Raw genomic sequence first — 24,936 nt, 5'->3', positions numbered from 1 at the left:
CCCAAGGACAATGTAACCCCAGATGTACTATTCTGTGAAAGCTGGAACTGAGGAACAAACTGCTAAGTTTGACAGGAAGTCGTAMCAACTTCTAAGTCGCGTCTAGAAGTTCTGCAAAAAGCAACCAGGGAGRCCATGCAAATCCTTCAGTTTAAGGCTCCTGAATTTCTTTGAAGCCTTTTACAGTTCTCTTCAAAGATAAAGACTGGGATTTTTTTATTCCCAAAAGAGGCAGCACCTTGCAAACCTTTAAGACACAAATCCAGTGAAAGTAATTTCGTGCAGATGGCACTATTGCAGGAAGAGAAAAGTAGAGGGTGTTTCTCTTGCAACAAAGAGAAAGTAAAAGGGCGAGCTAAAACATTTGTTTGTTCAATTCCTTCTCTCACAGTTTCTGATGTAAAATAACAAAGTTAGAGCAGCTGCTGTTCCATTTAACATTCTGTTAGAGGCCAGCGTTTGCACCATTTCTGAGCAAGCAGCAAGGAGAAAAGACCCTAAACCCACACTGGCCACCAGCCACCCCAGTGCCACCTGTGACTGCAATGACACGTCTCCCTCTCGGGACTGGCAGCAAAGGGCAGGGCTGTCGGGCTGATGGGGATGCCTGGATCATGGGGATGCACGATGAGCCCGGGCACACAGAAGAGCACTCACCTCACTCTGCAGCTGTGGGGTGTCCCAGTGGCAGCTGAGGACGGCGGCTCCCTCCCGCTGCAGCTCGCTCTGCAGGGCGGCACCCAGCGCCCCRCGCGCCCCCAGCAGCAGCACCCGCTTCCCACCTGTGGGTGCGACACAAGGAAAGTCATTCAGCTGCCCTCGGGGCCAGGGCACCAGCACGGGGCTCCAGTGGGCACTGAATGGCTGCAGCCCCACAGAACTCGCCCAGGTCACTGCTGGAGTGCTCCAGAAGTGTCACCAAAGTGGCTCAGGACAGGACAGCGCCGTGTGCCCGCACAGCCACGGCAGATCCRCCAGCACGGGCAGCGCTTGTGCAGCCCCTGCAGTGACACCAGCCAAGGGTTTTAAGTGGTTTCCTGGTGACTCTCTAAATTCTAGCAAGCAAATACCRTTCTTCTGGCTTTCTGGTATTTTGCACAAATCCTGTCATTCATGTTTGTTACTAAGTACATTTAGCCTCCTATTCAAAACTCTATCACAGAAATTCTTGTCTCAACAATTATGAATCACKGTGAGAGAGACAACTTCTGCAACACTGCCTTAAACTAAAAGTGTCTTCACACACAGTAAACCTGATGGTTTAAATCTGCCATTTCAGTGTCAGCATTGACACAACACAATCCAAATCAAAAGATTTGCTCAGCAGCAATTTCCAGACAAACCTGGGTTTCTCCAATTGCTCACACTAATCAAAACAGTCAAGTGAGATCCCCAGGTGATGTGTGTATTTTTTGTTTGTAAGACTCACGTGTCCTGTGTGTCTTCAGTGAAATTAAATMTGCTGATGGCAGATAACCCCTGCCTAGTTTCCAAAATCTGTAGGACTGAGACCCATTTCTGCCTTTAGATGCCACAGAAGTTCCTCACTAGCAGGAGACAAATGTGTCAGGTGGGAAAACAACACAAAAGAAACCCAAAATAACCCCACAACAAGGCCAGATAAGYCAAGTGCACAAGTCCCAATCAAGACTAAAACTGAAAAAAAGAGTTAGGCKAAAATGAATGTAATGATTGTGATAGAGGGACTCACCTAGATCTTCAAGAAGCTCCATCACAGCACCCACTGTAGGAGGAACGAGACAGTCACTGACATCACCAYGTACCAAGCGCCCTAGGTTTACATTGGATAATCTGCAGTGGAAAAATACGGCAATTTAACAAAAAAAAAAGAATTTGTGCAACATAAATCCCCAGCAATGCTTGTAACATGGCTAAGAGCTAATCCCAAGAGCAAACACCTCTCACAAAAGCAATTTCTCTGATAGTCATGTACTGCAGCTAATTTGTACCATCCCACACCCCAGTTAGACRAACACTGAGCCTCAAGAGATGCCAGGAAAGGGATCTGTGAGTTACAATGAGTAACAATCCCACARTACACAGGCAGCTCTTCACTTGTCACAATGGGCTACCCACAGCACACTGGGCCACAACACTTCAGTGGCTGTGGTGACACCAGACCAGGCTAGAGCAGGGCTGCCAGAGACATGCCACAAGAAGCAATACATCCTGCTGGGCTYGGGCTGGCTTGGGGGTCCCACTCTCTCTCACAGAGAAGGATGCTCCAAATTTTCCATTCTCCAACAATCTCCAGTACTCCATGTAATGGAAATGTAATAATTTGAGGGATTTTTAAATTTTTTCCTGACATGAAAAAAAGGGAGAGAGTGGGATAAAAAAAAAAGATAATATCCTGCAGCTAAGAGCGAGAAGGCTGCAAGAGTAACAAAATGGTAACTTACACACCTAAATTACACCAGTGGACTCTTCAGAGAGAGGTACAACCCAACACTGATTGGAAAGCTGTGCTAATGGGTCCAAACTATTRTAGCCTACTCTCTCACCACGAGAGAGTGCTGCAAGGAAGTTAAAACCTTCTCTGCAATTTTTCCATGAATCTTTTTTGTGAAAATTCAGTACTTTGTGGCTATCATTTGCATTATTGAGGTACTGAAATACCTTAAGTATCACCAGTAAATCACAACTTCGTTTTTTATTTCTTTGAAAAGACCATGCCCTGAATACACATTATATAAAGAATAAAAAGATAATGACCAAAACTACTTGAGCAACAGACTTCTCATTGATTCAGAGGCATCTTTTATCACTGCTCAGTAGCACAGCTAGACACATTGACTGAGGAATYCATTAATGAAAAGCACAGGGGAAAATTGATTTTACAGAGCCATCAGCCTTSTGTCTGCTAATATTATTTCTCAGTGCTTCACTTACCCATCCACATCCTTCTCTGGTTTCACAGCGTTTAATACCTTACTGCTATATAAGCTTTCTGGRAGGTCAAGAGCAAGGCCCTGCACGTTAGGATCCTCATTAAGYCTCAAGATTTCACTGACAATCTAGGAAGTTAATAAAAAGCATTAAAGATCAGAACAACAGATAAAAGGAGAATCTGATTAGAATGGGGTCAAATCTGTATTTTTTTTTTAAATTACTTTATGGCCACCTAGGCTTCCCTTGCTTATTACTGCAAATTCTAAATGAAAAGCCAATAACCTGCTCTACTAGGTTTATATTTCCATGGCTTACCAAATTAAGCCACCCTGACTCTCTTCTAAACATCTTGCAAAGTAAACACATATTATGTGACATTGTTCTGCCAAAAGCAGTTTGTGTTTCACCATTCCAAACCTCAGCAAAAAAGCTTGTCACTGTAATGACTCTGGAASATGCTTTTAGAAACAAGATGCCTTAGTTAATACATGGCTCAATAGGACCAGATCACATCCCAACACAGAACATGGACAAAAYGCTATAACACTTCAAAAAACAGTTATACAACAGAAAACTTGTTTTAGTAAACCACTATATATGGTTACCAGTTTTTCTTCTCAAAACGCCCTGATCCTAACAGCTGACAATTGCCTTGTGAAGAATTGTTATGTTRAAAAGGCACTGCAGAAAAGTTTATGAATTTCAAGTACTGAASCAGAAGCAAGTTCAAGTGATTTATAACTGGTCATATTTGACACCTGAGACTGTACTATCTGCCCTTGATTTAATTCCTCTCTGGTGTAATGCTGATCCACACTATTCTGCTGTGGCYAGAAAGAATGCAATGGAATAAAATATGTTGAAGCTCTCCTAGGTGAGAAATGCCATGCAAGCATGACTTCCCATCATATAAATAAAATCAGTGTGCAAGCATCACAAAGCTTTATAATTGAACTGGATTTTTATCCGACAGAAAAGGATTATAAGTAGGGTCTTTTTCCCTTAACTAATACCATGTCTTCTTAAAATGCTTTTCTTGTAAACTTTTCAGTGTAACTGTGAACTCTATTACCCAAACACTTGAGACACAATCAACATTAAGCTAGGGGAATTCAGCAGGAGTTATATTAGCTGCAGCTCTGAACCAAGAGAGCGTGCTACTTTCATGCTAAACAAAGATTATACAAGCACATCACTGGTACAGAAATGACTCTTTAATCTCCTGAGTACCGAGGCAAAAATAGGCATATCTACACCCCGTGCCATTTGACAGCAACAAGGCTGGTATACGTTGCAGTAGAAAGGATGAGTGTGTATACCAGAATATGGACATGAAAAAATTCACATTTTGCTTAAAAAACTCTTGATATGCTACAAAAATCTTGGGGGCCTACAGAACAATTAAAATTCTGAAGCTATATTTCTGCTTCCTTGGAAAATATTTCCGTTTTCCATTTTAATTGCATCTTACTTTMATTCAGCTTTCCATCATCACAGCATTTAAATTACTTTTAACTCATACAGGGTGAAGTAGTGTAGTATTGATCTGCTTTTATTGTGCACAGGAAGTTATGGCAAAACCCAAATTGAAGTCCCTCCTACCTTCCCATACCARCGAACACAACTGAAATGTGGACTTTAGCAAAAAAAACTTTGCCATAGTGAGTAAGCAAGTGACTGAGGGAGAGTTCCAATTTTTTGGAAGTAACTTCCTTCAAATAACAAAAATACCCCAATTTTCTCTTTAAATACACAGCTCAAACACTTTCTAAGATACTGCTTCAAAGTAACACMAACTGCTGCTGTATTTTACCTATTTCCTGCTGTGTTACTCAACAGATAAAACACATTTACCAACAACAAAGTGTATTTGTTTTGCATTTCAAAAGCCCACTCTTTTTAAACGGGTAGCTAACCATCCATCCATAATCTACAAAACTTCACAGTAAATTCCTTCCAATGTATCTGGAAGCAGTTCTTGAGATTACACTGCAAGGCAGTAACATTTCAAGAACAAAGTGTACCAAAAAACAAAACAGTACACAGAACTCACAGGCCTGCAGGATTATCAAACTTGCCAAGCAMAAGGAGGACAGCTGGGAACAGTGTCATCCTTTACTATACATTCCTTCACTGGTTTTACTTTCACATGGTTTTCTATATTTAAAACATAATTGATAATAAGTGCTGTGCCTCAACAAGGTAAAGAATTCAGGTCTCTAGTGATTTGGGGTGGATTTTTTAAAAAAAATATATAATTCAAACATTAAAAGAACAATAGATAGATTCAACATTCCCCTCTCCTTTCCCCCCTTTCTTCCCAATAAAATCATATAAACTTTAATTTCCCTRAATAACCTGAGCAAGACTCAGGTACAGTCACAAGAATAATTGCAGGACACCTGGGCTGGTATGAGGTTAAACATCAAACTCAAAACCAAAACATTGTTGATTCTGCCCCAGCTTGCCAGGGAACAGCAGACATGCCCATTAATTCTCTTTTTTCTCACTTTTGCCAGAGAGGGAATATTATTTGTTATTTAAACCAAGGCAACCCAACCCTAATTTGAATTACTAAAGATCAGTCAAAAAAATGATGAATGCCAGCAATAAATACAGGTTTATAACAAAAGCGAAAAAGGAAGACTCCTTCAAGAACTTCAGGTACCTCATCCTTGGTGCTGCCTTCAGGAAGACAGATGTGAATAACACGCAGACCAACCTGTTCAAAGAAAAGACTTAAAATTACCAAAGGCAAGTAGCTCACAATTATCAACACATATTTTAGTTAAAGCTTACCTCTTTGGCAAAGTTCTTGTTTGCTTCTTGAATCAAATGGTCATTACGTGCCTAGGGGAACAAAACAGACACTGAGTTTTAAAATAATACATTTTGAAATGTGAGTACACTAATGTACRTGTCTATGCAAGTGACAACATCTGTGTCTAAAGGTATTCAAACAAATAAAAAGCAACTCTAAGAGAGAAGCAGAAGGTCTTCCCTGTTAATTCCAATTAGTTCAAGATTGCTGACAGTGAAAAAAAAGAGCATTTAAAAGGACAGGCTTCACGGAGAGAGGCAACTCCTGTTCTGGACTGAGGRCTTGCCCTCTATCCCCCTGCTCCCTCCCTGCACTGCCAGCACCCCATCCCCAAATCCGGGAGCTGGTGCTGAGTGGCAGAACAGAGACTGCTGCCCTGAGAACACCGTGCAGAGTCCCACTGTGGTGAGGGAAGGTGAGACAGGTCCAAGGACAGCTCAGCAGCTGCTCCCCTGTGCCAGTACATGTGGGACTGTACCCCCCACCGACTGCTCGGGAGGTTTAACTGGGATGGAGCAATGGGTGGTTCCACCCTGTCCCTGTAATATCCCTGCTGCTGCAGCACCGGCAGGTGGACACCTATCTTGGGTGAGTGCAGGAAATCCCTGCCCTAAACCAGTTCCTATCAAAACCCACTGAGCAGCAGAGGAGAGGCCAGAGCTCAGYACATGGGCTGGCAGAGGRCAAGGGCAGGACAGGGGGTACAAGRRAGCCAGGGGTGCTTTGCTGAGCTTTGCAGGGCAACAGCTCCAAGCAGGATCTTGTTTTAATTTTCAGCTTCAACAAAATTATGAAGCACCCACCAAAGATATTTTGCTGTTGCATGGCTCCAACCAAGGTTCAACATGGATAAGAAGCAACCCAATTTTCCTTGTATCAATTTCAGCATCAGTTCAGGTTAGGCTGACTGAACAGGAAAAGAACAATCCTAAAAATCACCCCACTGCAGGTTCAGTTTGCAGCTTTTCATTCCCAGCCCTGTAGAAGATGTGGTGCTCTGTCATGCTGATTGCTGTTACTCATGAGTGGCTGGCCAAGGAGATAATTTCACTGCTCTCCCTCTGCTCCTCTGGGGGCAATGTGGTGCATGGGGAGCAGTCTAAGTCCTAGGGCTCTGCCCACCTTACTGGTAGAGCAATGCATCATAAGAACATTTGTAGACCAAAGCAAGTTTTCTTTGCACCAACAAATAYATATTTAAAACCGGCTTTGCCTCAGACCTCATAACCAGAGCAGAATCAGAGTGGCTCGCAGCTGGAGAACACAGCTGGGGAGAATTTCATCCAGAAGGATCCAGGCCGTGTGTTCCTACAGCCACCTCATGATGCAAACCAAGTGGGGTAAACAGGGACAAGAGGGAAATTCCTTCCACTGTGCCAGCATACAACATGCKTGAGCCACACAGGAAACCAGACTTGGGGGACAAATGTGAATGAAAGGATCCCTTGGGCTGGACTAGATCACAGTCCTAGTCCAGMTCATGGTGCAGCTGAATGGAGACTAAAAGGAGTGAGAAGAAAAAGTCACTGCTTTTCTAGCAGTCCTCGAGCTTCAGTCTCAGAGGGCTCAGTGCAAACATTAAACTTGCAATTAGCAAGGAGAGGAAGAGATGGGAGAGCCTGTTCAGACAGTCTCTCTAGAAGATCTACTATAAATAAAGCTGTTGCTGCATTTCTTAGATTCACTATCAGTACTTAAAAAATACTAACAGTTGAGTTTTAATTTTAAAACCCACTGAACCAGCGCTTCAGTGTGTGCCCACTCAAAATCAATACCACTATCTTAGAAAACAGGACAAAAGTATTTTTGCCCCTATGGCTCTGAGTCCCCTCTGAATGACAAACATTCCTAGTTTCTTGCTTTGAAACCTTAAGACATTTAAAGACAAACATCTTTCAGCTTTGCAGGGATAGCAATCCTCATCTCTGATTTTCATTGCCTATCAAAAATGGCACCATCAGTGGAYGGAAAGCTCTACAAAGCATTGCTAAAACAATGGTTCTCAATTACTACAAGATTCCTTCAAACACAAAGTGCTACTTCTAMAGGATGCCGACACTTTACACAAGGCTCTTATTTCACACAGAGCCTTCTGAGCTGACTGGGACTTTTCAGTGTGCTTTTCCTCTCCTTAGAAGAGCAGTAACACAGTGATAAGCTGCAGCTACCCAAAGGTAACAAGGCTGACAGGAAGCAACAGGGTCTTTCATTAATCCTGGCATTGTTATTTCAGGGGTGGGAGGTGAAGGGAGGCCCACATTTTCAGACACATGAACACTTTGTTCAGGATTGCAAAAAAAGGCTTCAAGCTACATAAAGGTTCGAAAATACTACTCTAATTCAACTATGTTAATCAAATTAGACAAGCTGTGAGAAAAAGTGATCCATATTTAAAATGGGGAAGACCGTGTTAGCAAAAGAAAGACAAGATAAGACTGCTCCCTTCCTTTGCAAAGCTTTCCCACAGTCTGAAGCATGCTGTGACTGTTTCAGGCCTGAAGAACGGCAATCTACCATCTGGTGGAATTATGTCTTCCTCTTGCTTTGCTTAATAATAAAGCAGATAAAATTCTTTATTTAAAAAAAAAAAGGATTAAAATTACTTTCTCCATTGTGTGCTTTTGAAGTGTCAGACAAGTAAAGGTACTGAAGGAGGTCTCTCACAGTGAGTGAGTGCACAGACATACTTTACCTGAATAATGGCAAGCGTTGGCTCAAGCCAAGGGTTTTCTCTCTTAAGAGAGGCCAAGGAATTCTTTGCATTCTCCATGACTTTGCTGCAACACAGCGACAAGCAAATCTTTAACAAAGTAAACCCTCCTAACATAATGGGCAAAAAGCAATGTTAGTCAACAATGTAACAGAAATGCTTAGGCAAGTACGTTTTTAATCTCCAAAATCATGGCTGGATGCTAACTAGGAGGACTGGTGCTCAGCAGGCAGGTACAGAAAACTTTAAGAGGCTAATTTTTTTTTCTATATAGCTATGTGCTGCATTGCTCTGACATGCCCAAACCTCTACAGCCAGGCTGTGCTAATTCATGAGAAGGCTTGTCCAGCCCCACTATGGGAAGCGCAGCAGGGAACCACCATGCCGTGCCCTTGGCTCAGGTGGGTCCTTCGTGGCTGAACCCTTGGCTGGGACAGTGACAGATGCAGARGCYTTTACAGCTGGGGCTACCACGGCTGAACTCTGGCTACAGCAGCGCCAAGCACAGCAGACCAGCCACCTTCATGGATGCCATTCAAAACCACTGGCAAGAAGCAGACAAGGCAGCTCTGTTTGCCACGCTGCTTCTTGGAAAAACCAGTGACAGCCAGGCACTGCAAACGCTTTCTGGAAAAAAAAATTCTGGGTAAGTGGCGGCCAGCTCTCCTCTCTTACCTTTAGCGTGTGCAGATGACACCTACACAGCTGGGCAAAGAGGAGACCCCCTGAAATATGTCTGTCTGTCCCCCACAGCAAGGAAGATGAGCASAGTAAAACAGCCTGAAGTGCTTTTTTCATAGCTCCTACCTTTGCAGACGCCAATGACCAGTTCAATTTAATGCTATTGCACACTAACCTATCGTCCAAGGTTGAATCGGGACGGGGGACACATTTTTCCAGGCACACATCTGCGCACCGCCTCACCTGAGCACCGCCACATGCCGGCTGCTCTGYTCCTCCTCAAAATGCCACCAAACCCAAAACCCACGGCAAATCCCGCCAGCGCTTCTGGGGGAATCAGGACCTCCAAAAAGCCCACCTCAGAAACCAGCCCGACGGACCCAGCGAGGGAGCATCGCCCGAAGCCCTCTCCCCCTCCTCCCTCCATGCCCGCACCATCGCACCCCCGGTTGCATCAGCCGGCGCTGCCGCCCCACGTGAGCTCTTACCGGGCGGCCGCCGCCGTGCCGGCCCCGGGGACGGGCCCGCTGAGCCCGCTAAGCCCGCTGAGCCCGCTGAGCCCGCGGCTCCGGGGCCAGGGCCGGGGCAGCGCCGGGGCCAGGCAGCGCCGCAGCGCCGTGCTCCTCATCCCTCGCTCCCTGCGGGGCGCTCCGGCGGCGGGCACAGCGCGGGAGAGGAGCCAGGGGGCGGGAAGGGATGGAGCACCGCCTGCCCCGCTCCCCGCCCCGCCGCTGSCCCGCTTGCGCTTCCGCTTTTTGGCCAGAAGAAAACCCCACGCGAATCGCTTCTAAAACATCGGCTCCGACAGGCAGAAACCAATGATTTCCTTCCTGCGCACCCCCCCTTCCCGCAATGAAAAGCACCCAAAGCTTTTGCATACTCAACGTTTATTAAAAATAGTATGAAATGGTCCCTGGGAGAAGTTACAATACTAGTAGAAGTCCCTTTTTCTGGTTGGTTGGTTGTTTTCCCCTCCCTCCCAACTCCACTGATTGCATGAGATGCGAGTTAAACATTCTCCTAAAGCCGTTTAAACAAATCTAGATGTGCGCCCACACATTTACCTTCTATCCATATTTACAATACTTTACAAGCTATATTAAATAAATATGGGCTCTGCTACACCTCGACGTCTTAAATATGTACAACATTATTTCTCGGTCGGATTTTGCTAGACAGATATGGGTCCTATCCAGGGGGTGTGCTGACTGTAACAAGTATCCCTCTGGTACGAGCTAGTAAGTACCATGACCAACCAGCCCTCAAAATAACAATTCCTAGCCAATGCAAGATACGTGTGGTAAATAATTTAGTCGGTTCTAATAAATTCAAGTCCTCAAATCTTAGTCTACAAGTAATTAGAGCTGTACACTGATAACTTCAGGTTTTCCTCATGGTAACCAATGTAAATAATCAGCTGTTGTGGAAGTACAGTGCTCTGTAACTGAGGGGAGTGACATGTGGTTAGTAAAAATAGTATTTCAATGAAATTCCTTTWTCGATATGTTTAACTCGGTACTGGCTTTATCCAGGTAATCTGAAGAATGTAAGCACCACAAAAGAACAACAGTCACATAAAATGATCAGTGTAGACGTATCTAGGATTTCCTTTCGGTWCATTGTTTTCAAGTAACAGAATCCAAAGCTGTGCAACAAAGATGATGAAAGGGAGTGAGCRTACATGGTATTGGAAAGCCTGTCCTTGGTCTAAATGGCAGCATTTATTCTATACATTATTKGCAAAAGAATGGAATGTATTATCATTTTAAGCTACTTTTATTGTACATAAATTGGATTAGAGTCRGCCCTGAATGATTTACAAACTAAATCTTTTACCTGTCAGGAAGGGTCACTTTTCTGCTCCAGGAGATGCATGCCCTGGGACTGCAGCTTGTCATTCAACCAGCAGTCTCACTGACCCACCCTAAGGGCGAAACATGCCCCATGGTCAGCATTTCACCCAAGAACCTGGCCAAGCCTCCTTCTCTCTCAGGGTTACTGACACTGGAACTTGAACAAATGCCCGGCAGGTTACTACGTGTAACATGCAGCTACTTCTCAAACCCTACACAGCAGCTTTCAACTGCTGGGTGCTGAGCTACGACACACTCAGCTTTTGTTTGCCTGTCACAAACACCACCATCACTGCAGGTACCAAAACTGGCCTAGCCCCCTTCACAAGCAGTGCAGCTCCCATTCTATTGCCAAAATAACTCCCCAGGAAAGGACTGCCACATCCACAGGTCCTCATAAAAGCCACCATTGCCCATCTTCTGCCTCCTACACAGTTACAGAAAGTAGAAGAGGATTCAGATACAGAGCTATCAGCCTGTCACAAGTACTAGGACTAGATTTTCTTTAAAATGTAAGAAGCTTGCTCTGAAGTAATGTAGCATRTGCATTGGTCCCACACACTTGGAATCTGTCTGATGAAAAGTAATGTGCAAAGAAGTATGTGCAATTGCACACRTAGCCTGTTGGTGTAATTACCAGAACCCTGCTCAGAAATCTGCACAGTCACAGGAGCAGCTTCTCAGCTAAATGCTCCTGTGGTAAGCAGAGTAATCACACAGGTGTTTTGGATGCAGAACACTGGACACCAACTAGAAAGTCTAAATACTAAGGTTTCCATGYGATAAAATGGTTTAAGAATCAAATGGCATTGCACCTGGTTTGATGGCAAGAATCAGGGGGTATCACACCTAACAAAAGARGAGATGTAAAGGTTCAGCAGGAGATGAGAAGTTCACATGCGCTACAGAGAGGCTCCCGACAATGCACACGTGGCCTTTTTCACATCCAGGATTCTAAACCATTTTTTAGGAGATACATTTCACATCTATTTACAATCTTATTGCGATACAATGCCTGATAATGTAATATTATGGAAATACATGATGCCAGTACTGATTGTCCTAGTATATACTCTGTCATGGTAAGGCAGTACAGCTAGAAATTATTGAAAGCATCAAGCAAAGCTACTTGAACTGAGACACTGAAACTTTTCCCTTAAAGACTGGACAATATTCTGCTGATTGGGAGCTGGTACTCTCCACAGGTAGTCATTSAGTTTATCCGGATCACCGTATGCAGTCAGATATGGGGTAAGTGCGTGTTTGCTGCTGGCAGACTTTGCAGGAGTACAAGAGACAGTTTTGCCACAGAATGTTTCAGAAGGAACAGCATCTGTGTTACGCAGTTTAGGATCTGATTTCCTTGTTTGGTTCTGAGAAGTCTCCAAGTCAGATCCCTCATCTTCAGACTTTATTTCAACATAGTCATCATCATCCCCTTCTCCATCTTCACAATCTTTGAAATTTGAAAAGTAGTTCTGCGTGGCCATCTGTGCTGTCAGAGGGGAGGCCCTGTTCACTCTTAGAACCTTTTGAGAATCCTGCAGAATCATATCTGAACAGTTTTCAGGTATCTGCTTTCTCAACTCCGGCCCTGTACATCCTGAAGCAATTCCAGGAGTTTGATGGCTGTTGAATCTCAAGTTCCTATTCAAGTGTGGCTTTTTCTTATCAATTTCATTAGCATATACAATTGATTCTCCAGACCTGCTGACCACGATTGAGGAAGAGGACTGCGACCTGCTGTATGCCTGTGGTTTTATGTTGCTTACTCTCCTCCCAAGCGAATTATAGACGTGATCTTGATGCAGGTTTTCTTTGTTTGGTTGGCTTATAATGGCGCTCCACCTCTGCGCTGGGACATGCAACCGGTTGGAAATCTGAAGGGAAGGCACCGAGCCAGCTGATGGCAGCTGCTTTGCGTTGCTTTTTGTACCAGCTTCTGTATAGGAGTTCTTGGACTTTGGGTCCTGGGATTCAGACCACGGAGAGAAGTCGGCCAGCTCGCCGTTACTGTACGTAGAATGCAAAAGCCAATCCTCTGCTCTGGAGCATTCACTGGCAGGCTGGGAATGAGGAGGAGATGCTGCCATGGGTGTGGAAAACCTCCCAGCTGACGGCTCCTGAGGAGCAGCTCCGGCTTCCCTTTGGACCTTAGGAGTACTGTCTCTGAAGACAATTTGGTCATAAAGCTGGGAATATTCAGCTATTCTGGCACCTAGAAAGAAGGGAGAATTRAATTAGCAAAAACAAGGAATCCATTTCAATGAATCATGAAAATTTCAAAATCTCAAAACACTTAGTATCGGTAGAGAAGAGCTTTCAGTTGTGTCAATAAATTTTGTGCAAAATAATTTGAAACAATGGAGGCTGGAAAGGCCTTTGCATTGCATTTCAGTACACTCCTTTSAGGAAAAGAAGCATAAAATATCTTGCTACAGTGAGCAGTCATGCAGGACACAATGCAGTACACGGTTCCAATAATACGCTGCTTGTTCCATGTTAAAATGGAAAAGAACATTCTAAAAATGGCCTGGTAAATAAGATAATTAGGGACTTTTAAAAATATCACAAGAAGGCAAGAATAACATTCTRGTGCATGGAGTCTGCTGGCTCCATGTCTTCAATTTGTTTCAATTGATCATGAACAGAAATAATTCCAAGAGCTGTTGCATATCCATGACTTTGTACCTTCATTAGATCGAGCAAGACTATCAGTTCGTCCTTCTCTGACACCATTCCTTATGCTTATGGGTATGATTCTGAATGGTAGCAAAKGTGTGTGGCTTATTAGAAGGCAAAGCAACTTGAAAAAAACACCGTTTTAGTCAAACTAGGAAGATCATTCTTTTAAAGGAAATAACTGATTTTCTGTGGAAGCCAACAGTGCTTCAAGCATGATTTCTATTTCCAGCCTCAGCTGAGTTGCTCTTTCCTGACATTGCCCTGCTATTTCTTCCCAAAGCTATCAAGTAATAAAAGAAATGAGATATAAAGGGCTATTAATGTTAAAACAGCCTGAGAAAATTAATTTCAGTAGTAACACACAAAATAAAATCCTGATACTCAAYGACCATGGTGAGGAAAATTCATAATCTTCAGTTCAGAACACGACGTTCACTGAAAGTTACTAAAGGAAAGTATCTGTACAAAAATGTTTTTAACATACCAATAGCAGGCCCTCCTTGTTTCTTCTCCTCCAGAATTGCAGCAAGATCTTTGTGTTTCAGTTTCTGTTGTCTGCTAGCTGGCTGTTCTTGCTCTGGAGTTTTAACCTTCAAAAGCTGGTTAGCCTTCTTGATTTTTTGACTGTACTGCCTTGCCATCATAAAAACTCTGTTCTTTGTTTTATCCATAACAGCCAAGTCATTTTCCAYGCCCTCTGCAGGTGCACTGGACAGAACACTACTGGCAGGTTCAWATGGACTATCTACAAAAGGCATCTCACTGGAGAAGGAAGATCTGTTCAAACTCATAAAAGAGTTCTCCTTGCACAGGGTACTGTCTTCAAGCCTGAGATTAGCCTCACTTATGGTGGCAGCTCTGGGCTTCACAGTTTTAGGGAAARTAGGAGTTTCTGGTAGAGAGAGAGTAGACAGTGAGAACTCTACATCTTTGCTCAGTTCAGGTGTGCTACCAGCATGCAGCCTCTCCTGCATGTCATCTTTAAAAACAGGAAAGGCTGCAAGGACACGGTCTCTTGTCTTTTCCTCATTTTTCTTGATRTAGTTCTCCAGGTCATTCCAAATCTCATCCACTTCTTCTGAGAGTTTATCTGCTGCAGACTTATGWGAAAGGGAGTCAGAGTTGGAGGAGCTATCTACTAAGCTCAAATAGTCATTGTCAATGGGAACACGATGGTAAGGACTATCATCTTCACTGAACTGGAGACTCTCCTCGGAAACAAAATGTCGTAAATTATCACAATATGCAAAGTCTTTTTCCAAAACACTCCTCCTTTTAGAGGATTTTAYAGTGTTACATTTAAAATTCAATAGCGATGTTTCTGGAAGCAGTATGGTGTCATAGATGTTGTCTTCAACAATCCTGAGCTCATCCGAACTTGAAGTTGGTGCTTCTTTACTGAGTAGTAKCTCCTCCTTACTAGCATGAATGGARGTCCTCTTTTGATTCRCTGATCTMTTTTTGGAWGGTGAATCTGAGCTGCTCTTGTTGTCAGCCTCATACAGAGAGTCTCTAGCAGCTCTCTGGGGACCACGCGGTGTCTCTTCCCTTCTTGTCAGACCCATCAGCTTTAAGTCYTCATAGCTTATATTATCATAAACATGTTCAATGTCATCGATAGTCAGCTCCTCCGAAGATTCAGGATACTCATTCCTACTGCTCCCCTCTGCTATCTTCACTTCCCTTCGAGCAGCACGCTCCCCTGTTTTGTACCTGGCTGGACACGTGTTGCTTTCACCAGCGCTACTGGCCCTTCTAACAATTTTGTGTCGAGTGGGGCTGGGAGTCTCATTTTGATGCATTTGCCCCAAGTGCCAGCTGCATGGACGCCCAGAAGAACCCCTCCTTTCTCCACCAGGAGCYGAACTCGTGTTGGATGTGGAYGCTGATGGTACAAACATCTGATAATCRTCTTCATCATCCTCATTCTCGTAAGGTGGGCGCCGGCTGGGAAACAATGCCTGCCTGATCTGATGGTCTGTCCAGATGTTTCTGATGGAGCTACTTCCCCCCAGGATATTCATGATCAGAGAGTTGCTCTGGGGTGTGCTGAATTGTCTGGGAGACTGTGGCTGTCTCGTGCAGGAAAATGGAAGATCAGTACTCAACTGGGCTGACTCTTCRTCTGAAGGGTCCTTGGAGCTCTGTGGAGATTTGAAATTTGCAGGAAACATTAGCATATTCCTGTAATAACACAGCCATTCCCTCTTTTCACAGAGTGCCATAGCACCAGCGTGTTCTGCAGCACAGAATCATGTGGAGATGGGCAGAGCAAGCGCTCTCACTCAACAGAGAGTGAGGGAGCCAAGGTGGCAGTGCCAGACTGCTTTGCCTCCTAATCCTTACCATGGCTCAGAGTTCACTCTTGGTGTTTAATAACATCTTACTTCAAATACAGGACAGTAGCTTATGTTAATGCATGAGTAATTAAAGACAAATTTGTTTGGCAGGGGTTAGATTAAACCTTTTATGCTAACTCTGCAGTTTCACAGTTGGATTAAGCTAATCTGACTCTGGGTTTGCGCCAAAAGTTTTGTTCTCTTCCCTTTCCYTGCCTATAACCCTAGCAGAAAGGAATCTTATGCTCTCTAGCACATGCCACTGAAAATTTCTTTYTCTTTTTAGCGTAGGTTTTCATCCAGATTTAATTTACAGCAAGGCCACATGCTCACTAAGCATAAAGGATGCTTTAGAGATTGCTGGCCAGAGTTAGGGAGAGAGAGGGAAGGATAATTCTTTTTGYCTTAAGTTAATATTGATTGGTTTGGTTAGTTGTTTTTCCCAGCTGCCAAAGGAATATTTTAAYGACATGAATATTAATACATGACATAAACAGAAGATGAGGCATCAGTCTACAAAGAAAAGACAGATTTTGACACATCTATGAAGCATAGCAAAATAAAAGTAAAAAATAGCGATTCCATACCTGCATTTCACATTTATTGAGATTGAGACTTCTCCGTTTTTCAACATTTTCAGCAGCTTGACTATTAAGCCTTTTTCTCCCCCCTTTTGAYTTCTGCAGTGAGTTTTGCTGTGATTAAAAAACCAAAAACAACATGGGAGGGGTAATAAAATCTACAGTTCTTTGTATAGACTAATTCAGAGGAATTATTAGGAGCTAGAACAGGGATCAGGTCAGGGATCTACAATGGGAGATGAAACAGCTTATGAGTCAACAGAGCRCTGCAAGAATGATTCAGAGCTTAGAAAACCTGTAAAAGTACCACTGCCATATCTAATAGTAACCACTAAGCTACTAGTATACATTTTTTATTGGTGTTCTTTTGTACTTACTCATAATTTTGTTCTTGCCTGCATCAGCAAGAGGGAGAATTACAAGACACTGCACTACGCTGCTACAAGATACTATTTTGCCAAATATTTATAATGCAAATAGTGTCATTTCAAAGAGGAAATACACACAGCTTYAAAAAGAATGTCAATAACAGGTTTTAGATAATTCAAGAAGTAAATGAACCACACAAGGATAAGACCTCAGTATCAACTAAACCAAATAAACTGAAAATCTGGATTCTTTAATACAGCCACATTTCAAAGCTAGACTTTTAGTCTTCCAAAGGTACTACACAWGTGTGGAAACATCATACTGAGTGGGAAAAACTACCATCTGTGCAGTAGTTACAGATAAAGACTCTCATTTTCAGAAATCCTACTCAAAACTTCTCATATTCACACATTCGTATCTACTGCCAGAGGCTCACAGATCAAGAAACATCCCATCACATGCAGCAGTGCCTGCATTGAAGTCYTTGCTTTGAAGGCACTGTCTTTACGTGTGGTTTAAAAAGATTTTTTATTCACAGCATCAGCTGAAGAAGCAAGGAAAAGCCAGATGTGTGCAACAGGTAAAACTTTTCTGTCAGAACTAGGTTTGAGGACGGCAAAGGACTACGTAAAATCCCATTAAAGCAGTGTGAATTTATCCCTCTATACTGGGGCTACTTTTACATCTTCTCTCTTAAAGTGCAAGAGAGTACTGGGTAAAACCTAAATAAAAATGTTTCTAAGGAGAGAAAGTTGTAAATCCTCGTAACACATTCCTGCCTCATGATTGTTTGACATAAAATTTTAATCCTTCTTCCATTCTCCCCATGAAATTCTTRTTCCTCCCTCTTTTTCCTACCTGTTCAGACTCTTCTTCATCATCAGCATCAATCTGCTCTGTAGCAGAAGTCTGAATATTTTCATCCTGATCGCTACTGTAGGCTGGTTCAATAGACTCTTGAAACTGGTTCTCCAGCCCACTGGATTCCAGTGAAACCTTTTTCCTAGAATTCAGCAAGGCTTCACTTGATCCTAGTTTGGTGGCTTGAGATAACAGGGCTCCTTCAATGCCAATCCGCTAAAAAAAACCAACAATAAACCATGAAACTTTGATTAGAAGTTTATAGAAATYCTAAATTTTAGCAAGATACTGTTTTACAGGCAATGTTTAACCTACAGTCAGTTGCACTGAAATGAGATTTATAAAGAAATAACTACAACCATCACTATTTTTCCATATAATATTTAGAACTGAGAAAACATGCAAAAACTCTCCATCAGATCATGAGCTTCAGTGTTATGGCAYGACAGTGAGTAATATCTCATGTACTCTGTTTATTACACTTAGACTCACAYGTTTTAAATTCAATTCTAAACAAAACCCTAAGACCTGAAATTCAACATGAGACTTCCAAACTGCACTGGGAATTTCAACACAAATTCTTACAGAAAACATAAAAATYAGAAATGCTCATTTCAGTCTGCTTAAGCTGCATCTGCTCTGTTTGGTGATATATCATTTTACATATATATATATATACACACATACATATATACACACACATATATATATATACATATGCATATAAAAATATATAAATATATCAATATAAATATATATCCATATTAAAATGAGAGTGAGTTGAAACTTTCCAGTCTAATTTAATAAATGCAAAGATAATATGTTCAAAAGAACAAACACCATTTTTATACACAGTTTTTTATACTATTTTATTTTAGTGGTATTTTTACRTATTGTATAGCATTAGCAATTGATTGGATTGTATTATAAAGCACAACAATATATGGATCAGYAATGTTTTCTYTATTAAATATTCCCAAAATAGTAARCTGTATTTCTACTGCTTCCAATCCAGTAATCTCATTTCAGATTCCAAATAACATTTATGGGTTTGTTTTCATTCTTAAGGTCAACATAAGAAAGAAGATGCAGATTCTCCAGTAAATACTGTGCTCTGAGTCATACAAATGTGCTAAAACAAGAAATACAATAAATGGCTTACCTTCTGCATATCTGGACTCGCATCTGGAAACAGAAATGCACACATCAATTAATAATCAAACTGGTAATAGTCTGTGCCCATTTCAATGCTACATTAATACCCCAGTTCCTCTTCMTCCCCCTAATGTATTTAGGGACAAATACAAGAAGAAAGAATCTGTCTTGTTCTACAAAGTACAGAAGCATCATGTCGAGAACAGCAGAAAAAGTAGCTTACCATTTGACTTCAAAACTTTATGGACTCTAGACGAGGGTTCTGAAAAAGACAACAACATATTTACCCACTGTGGTATTCCAAAGAAAGCTGTGGGCATCCTGCCTAACTTTCTATAAAATGTATACAAAATGTAAACTTCTGAGCCTWTGGAGTGAAGTCAGATTTTAATTTCTTTATCACAAAATTTCCTCACAAAGAAGTWTTTGTTGAATTGTCAAATCTAAATTTATGTCTAATTTCTGTTTCTTAATGCAATAGCAGCTGCCCTTCATACATCAAGGCAYACATAAATTTTTATCCTGTGCTAAGATTCCTGCTTTCAAAACACTTGGTCCCCTCTGTTATTGYTCTAAGGTGTTAGAGGTTTTCTATGCTAACATCTTAGAAATAAGAAAAATGCATATTAGAAACATGCCAACATCTTAGAAAGGCTTAATACACATAAGCAACTGGTTACATAGGATACCCTTTGATCAATATTTTTTATTGTTCCTTTCACAGGAAGAGCAGCACCAATGCAGMAAAGGTGGGCAAACACCTCAGAAACAAAGGAACAAGCCTCAAATGTAATTAGAACTAGACTGCTTTTCAGACACAAATGCTGCTGTATGTTAAACCACTACATCAATATTCTCATGAGCCTTGTTTTAAGTCATTCCCAATACATCTTGCTCCAAATTGTAAAGGTCTTTAAGGAGACAAAGAGGGGAACACAGTGACTGCAATATGAAGTCACCCAACTACAAAGACATGGAGCATCTTCAGGAGAAAAGTAACAATAATTACAGATATATGTCTGAGCTAGGAGGAAAAAGGGCCCTGAAGTCAGCATAACCACCTTTCAGATCACTATTATCCATAAGGCAAACATTACACTAAGTAGAGACAGTAATCATGTTTTGAAATAACAAGCCTGTCACAATCATTATAGAACCACTTCTGAGACGATAATAACTGCAGTGAGGGGAGATGTCAGATTTAAATAATGTGACTGGCTTTCCTGCATATGCATTCTTTAATCTATTAGAAAGTACCAAGTGTTCTTTATGTGTCCATTACAAATTACATCCATTACAAATGAATATTCCTTAAATTAAATGAAAACAGTAGAGAAAATAATAAATCACAAAACCAACAAATGGTTAATAAGATACGTCATCCACATCTGAGAGATACTGTGTCATGTTAAATCTTCTGGTAGTGCAGATTTAAAACCAATTCCATGTGCCCAGCCTAACCCACCCCTGTAAGAACCCTGCCTGTTTTTCTTTTTGTCAKCTAGGAGGTAAATGAGTTTATTCACCTGATTTCCTTCTCACTCTGTGAGGAGCAGTGCCTTCCTTAGGCTGGTACGGTGATTTCATTTCTCCCTCAGGGCTGTAGTGGAAGCCTGGGTGATCTGTGGAACAAGCAGAAGCACAGGGAATAAGAGAGTGGCAAAGATGGCACTTTCCACACCTTGGCAGCTCTCCCTGGTGGCAGTGCYATCGTCCCTTTATGATTAACACAGCTGCCCTGAAGCTGCCCGGCTCCAGAGGGCTAACCCAGCAACATTTGCCCATCACCATCATGTTTGTTTGCCAGTTTCTCATTCAGAGTTTTCCTAACAAACTCTGCAACTACTATGTAAATAAATAACAATAATAATAAATTAATTAATAAATACATAAAAACAATAAATAAGTGTTTCAGCACTTTCTCAGAGTTTATATCCTAGGACTACTAGGATGTGTCCTCATTGTCCCTATGCTGCCAGGGATTGCTGGTGCCATGAAGAGCTAATGTATCTCACACCAGTGAAGGCAGCAAGCAGAAGATGCAACAGTAGGGACCATGCAGATGGGGCTGTGCTTAGAGCACAGACAGCAGCATCACATGTGCTTCCCTGTGCTGGATCCTGGGACACACACAGGGAAACCCTTCAGACATAAAAAGACAAGCCTCAGCATTCTCCAGCTGCAGATTTGCCAGCACAAAGAAGCCACGACATTGCTAGGTACTTCTTTGATGAGTGTTTKCATAATGCCAGCCCTTCAGCAGGCACCGGCCAGAAGGAGTTTACACTACAACACAGCAAAGATCATGCACTGGGTCAGCATGGAATAAGCAAAAGAGATTGCCCAGTGTTAATTGAGGGTCTTATTTTTCTTTTCTTTCCTTATCAACATAACAGCTGTAGACCAGTCAGCTCTACAAGATATGCATCCAATTTTGCTTTTTCCAGCAGGGTCGTAATTCAAGCAATATAAGCATGGCCGTCTTCCATCTCAGATGAAGCCAACAGTTAAAGCCAAAATTTTGAAGATGGTTTTATTAATTTTTAAAACAAAAGGGAAAATGAACCAACTTACGTATGGCATCCATTTCGAGAATTGCCTGCTTGGCCTGGAAAAGAAAAAGTAACAAATGAAAAAAACTGTTTGTAGCAGGGCAAACTACATTGCCCTATATTATAGATAGCAGTGAGCTTATAGGCAAGTAACAGCAAGTTTAATTTTGGAACGAATAAATATGGTTAGCAGCATTATTTTTTGGTTTGTAYTTTTTGTTTTTCTCTGTATGTTGGACATGTTACATGCAGGAAGAATAATTTTGGTGGCAGGAGCTCAGCAGAGCTCATCTCCAGGTCCGCACACAAAACCTGTTGGTCACTGCACCATCATCTTTGTCCTGCATGCCCACATCTGCACAGCAGCACAGGGAGAGGAGGAGGGTGTGCCTTAGGTCAGTGTTTGCCACAGGTAACACCTGGTGCAAGGCACTCCTGGAGGATGCAGTCATGGCACATCCGACTGCAAAAATGACCTTGGCTTCAAAGACAGGGGCTGTGCTGTGATCATGCTGCACTTGCTGAGTGCTCACACCATGGAGGCTCCAACCTCCAGAGATCTCTCTGCAGGTCCCAGAATTTAGAGCTACAGATACACACACATCTTCATATTCTGCTGGGATCCCTAGTATCTGGGAATCACTTTTTTCTTTTTTTTGTGGTGATTGAGAGAACATTTCCTCCCTAAAAACCAAATCATTTTACTCCCTTATTATWTTTTTAACTCCAAATTTGTTGGTGCATAAAATGCTATAAATCTTTCTTCCTCCAAATTTTTCTTTGAGGAATAGCTATTTAAAAAAAACAAATCATAACTTGGTTTAAGTTAAGATTGATGCCGGATAAAAAGCATCTTGTGATTGCTCAGATTTTGTCCTCTTTTTTTTAACAGAAAAAAATCGGCATTTTTTTAGCAAGCATATCAGCTACTAAGTAAGGAAATAAATTAAACTGAAATATTCTATCTAACCTGCCCGCCCTCCTACAGGTGCAGTTTGGTAATTTTCCACCAGGTGTCACATGTGGACTACTTTTAAATTCTCCACAAGCTGGGCAGTCAAGCTTCACAATAAGAAACGACAAGTTTGTCAGAAGAAAAAAAAAAAAAATGCAGATAATCTCAGAGATTTATCTCATTAGACTTCTTCCTTTCCCCAGTGAAATTATTTCTCTGAGCAGAAAATATTTTTGGTTTCATATTTTTTTCCATGGGTAAAATAAAAATTGAAAAAGAAATAAGAAAAAAAATGATACAAAGGCTGAGATCAAGCTGTAATTTTTTTAAACAACCTAATAAACTGCAATAAGTATTTACACTGTAGGTATGGATACTAGCATAAACATTATACCTTCAATAGACTGTCAAAAAAAGATAAGAGGAGAACTAGCAGTAGGAACTGCTAGGGCTTTTTTCTCCCTTTYCTCCCTTTTTTCTCTTTTTATTACACCTTTGAAAATGCGTGTTAGTACAATATGTGCACGTCAGCCACAGGTAACATTTTTTAGCCATGACAACATAAAACTGAGTGAAAAAAAACAGTCAGGAAAACTGTAAAACCAACAGTAAACTCAGTGTGAAAAAACCCCTGTTTCCACACGAGCCAGTGGCTGCTATGTCTTGGCAAGAGCTAACGAGGGTTAACCCCCTTTGAGGGGTGCTATACATCACACTGGGAGATGTCACCCGAACCTCTAACACTGGATGTCATAAACAGAAGGAGGAAATTTCCTTATTCCAAGATTTTKTAGCTATGAATATGATACCAGTGACTAATCCTTTCTGGCACAAAGCTTGCTAGCTATCTCACCAAAAAGGGCCAGATGTCCCAGCTAACGATGCTCGGTTCAGGATGGGTGTGCGTAGTTGCAGTGAAGTGTGTGCTGCCAGTGGCTTCACTGCTGTGATACCTAACCAAGAGTGATTAAAGTTAAAAACATCTACAGTGCTGCAATTAGTGCATCTCAGTGCCCTGAAGACAGSCAGCATCAAGCTAAGATGTGCTCCTAAAGTCGAGATTTCTAATACTGCACTTATGTTACTCTCGTCTTGGCAGGCAAATGCTGCTAACCCAGTTAAATGCTTCTACTCCCATACCAAGCCCTGTAGATAACCATAGCGGAATTTCCCCAYTAATTCTCAGGAACTTTTAAAGATATAAGGAAACAACATGTTAATTAACATCCTGGACTCCAAACTCTCTGTATATTGCATGCATCTTGCAGCTAACAAGATTGTTTTAAGGTAGTACTTATACAAGGAGGTGTCTTGTGATTTTGTTTGGGTTTTTTGGTGGTCAGTTTTTTACCTTGGCAGGAATTTTAGCAGGATGATTTTCTAGAATTAACCTCTTCAAGTGAAGAATCCAAAGGCGCTTGTCTTGCTGTGATTTTGCCTGGTAAAAAAATTGGGCACCATGAGGAAAATGCATTCCTGCACTATGCAGGGTCATAAGCAGCATATGGACAGAAGCCAGGTTACCCAGAGGGCAGGGAGATTTGTGTTGTACCTGGACAGTATGTTGCATCTTAGGATTTTTGTAGTGGAAAACACTAAAGCTAAGTGGTTCCTTTGGTATTACTTCAACAAGCATCAGGTTTCCACACTGCAACAAAGAGAGGAAAGTGTGAATCACAGAGGAATTTKGGGGAGACCYGTAGACAGCACATTACCACCTGCTMTCTGACMTACCAGTATGTGAGCTTTGTATGCAAACATTTCATCTCTCTTTTTTGTAATCAGCAGCATCTTGTCAAAGAGGAACAACGTGCGCTCGTTTTTGGCCCGCTGAATGCGGAATGTTCCTTCCAGCACCAGCTCCCCRTAACTCGTGAGGTCTGGCCCTTTCCAGTTAGTGAGCAAACTCTGTATCTCCTGCAACAGATCAAAGAACAACAACCAAAATCAATTTCAGAGATCTTGTTCTAACAAAGACCCAAATGATCTGCTGAGGCCATTCCCACTCTCCCAAAGGACCACAAGGGATTCAGTCAACGGAACATCTGAATATTTGCTTGTGTATTAATGACCTGTGTAGATACCGCAGGTATTTCTCACTTTATTTATTACTTAAGGGAAAAAAAAGGTTGGAGAAACATCTAAGTATMTTCACAAGACTGTGCCACTTAGCTATGGCTATTTTGTTTCCTTAAATTGCTCGCATTTTCTGTCAATGGCAATAACACAGGATTTAAGCATGGGACATCGAATTCTAAAAGCAGGTTAAACCTGTAACTAGGGACTGCCTCATCCTAGGCTGGCCACTCTAGGACATCAGACTTTAAAACAGTTTTCAGCTAGAAAACATCCCAGTCCATTGCAGGCTACCATCCCCACCAATGCAGGCTAAAGCATTCACAGGAATAAAACCTCAAAGCGGCCTGCTTTGGACTACACAGACAGCTGTTTAAAAAAAAAA

The 24,936-nt window shown here is 41.9% G+C and overlaps 2 protein-coding genes across 6 annotated transcripts in view; both read right to left on the bottom strand.

Annotated features, from left to right (window-relative positions):
• The window catches only part of MTHFD1L (methylenetetrahydrofolate dehydrogenase (NADP+ dependent) 1 like), a 137,423-nt gene extending 127,655 nt beyond the window's left edge, over positions 1–9,768 (bottom strand). Inside the window, exons 1-7 of the mRNA XM_057375921.1 lie at positions 9,614–9,768; positions 8,427–8,511; positions 5,713–5,763; positions 5,582–5,635; positions 2,914–3,038; positions 1,712–1,812; positions 658–782 (exon numbers count right to left, since the gene is read on the bottom strand). Coding sequence (XP_057231904.1) covers positions 658–782; positions 1,712–1,812; positions 2,914–3,038; positions 5,582–5,635; positions 5,713–5,763; positions 8,427–8,511; positions 9,614–9,753 — 681 coding nt within the window. The 5' untranslated portion in view covers positions 9,754–9,768. The remainder of the gene's footprint in view (positions 1–657; positions 783–1,711; positions 1,813–2,913; positions 3,039–5,581; positions 5,636–5,712; positions 5,764–8,426; positions 8,512–9,613) is intronic.
• Positions 9,769–9,990: 222 nt separating this feature from the next.
• PLEKHG1 (pleckstrin homology and RhoGEF domain containing G1) overlaps positions 9,991–24,936 on the bottom strand; it is a 123,923-nt gene continuing 108,977 nt past the window's right edge. For all 5 annotated transcript variants that reach the window (XM_057375919.1, XM_057375917.1, XM_057375916.1 and 2 more), the window contains 11 exons: positions 24,210–24,392; positions 24,028–24,123; positions 23,827–23,913; positions 21,543–21,576; positions 20,495–20,590; positions 19,192–19,230; positions 18,976–18,998; positions 17,811–18,029; positions 16,590–16,697; positions 14,148–15,807; positions 9,991–13,196 (listed from right to left, as the gene is read on the bottom strand). In XM_057375919.1, the coding sequence (XP_057231902.1) occupies positions 12,094–13,196; positions 14,148–15,807; positions 16,590–16,697; positions 17,811–18,029; positions 18,976–18,998; positions 19,192–19,230; positions 20,495–20,590; positions 21,543–21,576; positions 23,827–23,913; positions 24,028–24,123; positions 24,210–24,392 (3,648 nt within the window). In that variant the 3' untranslated portion in view covers positions 9,991–12,093. The remainder of the gene's footprint in view (positions 13,197–14,147; positions 15,808–16,589; positions 16,698–17,810; positions 18,030–18,975; positions 18,999–19,191; positions 19,231–20,494; positions 20,591–21,542; positions 21,577–23,826; positions 23,914–24,027; positions 24,124–24,209; positions 24,393–24,936) is intronic.

The sequence above is a fragment of the Malurus melanocephalus genome, unplaced genomic scaffold (genome assembly GCF_030028575.1).
Source record: "Malurus melanocephalus ecotype Western Australia unplaced genomic scaffold, MMel_1.1 scaffold_264, whole genome shotgun sequence".
Taxonomy (NCBI): Eukaryota; Metazoa; Chordata; class Aves; order Passeriformes; family Maluridae; genus Malurus; species Malurus melanocephalus.
The sequence above is the reverse complement of the archived record's forward strand: the minus strand, read 5'-3'. Positions and strand labels throughout refer to the sequence as shown.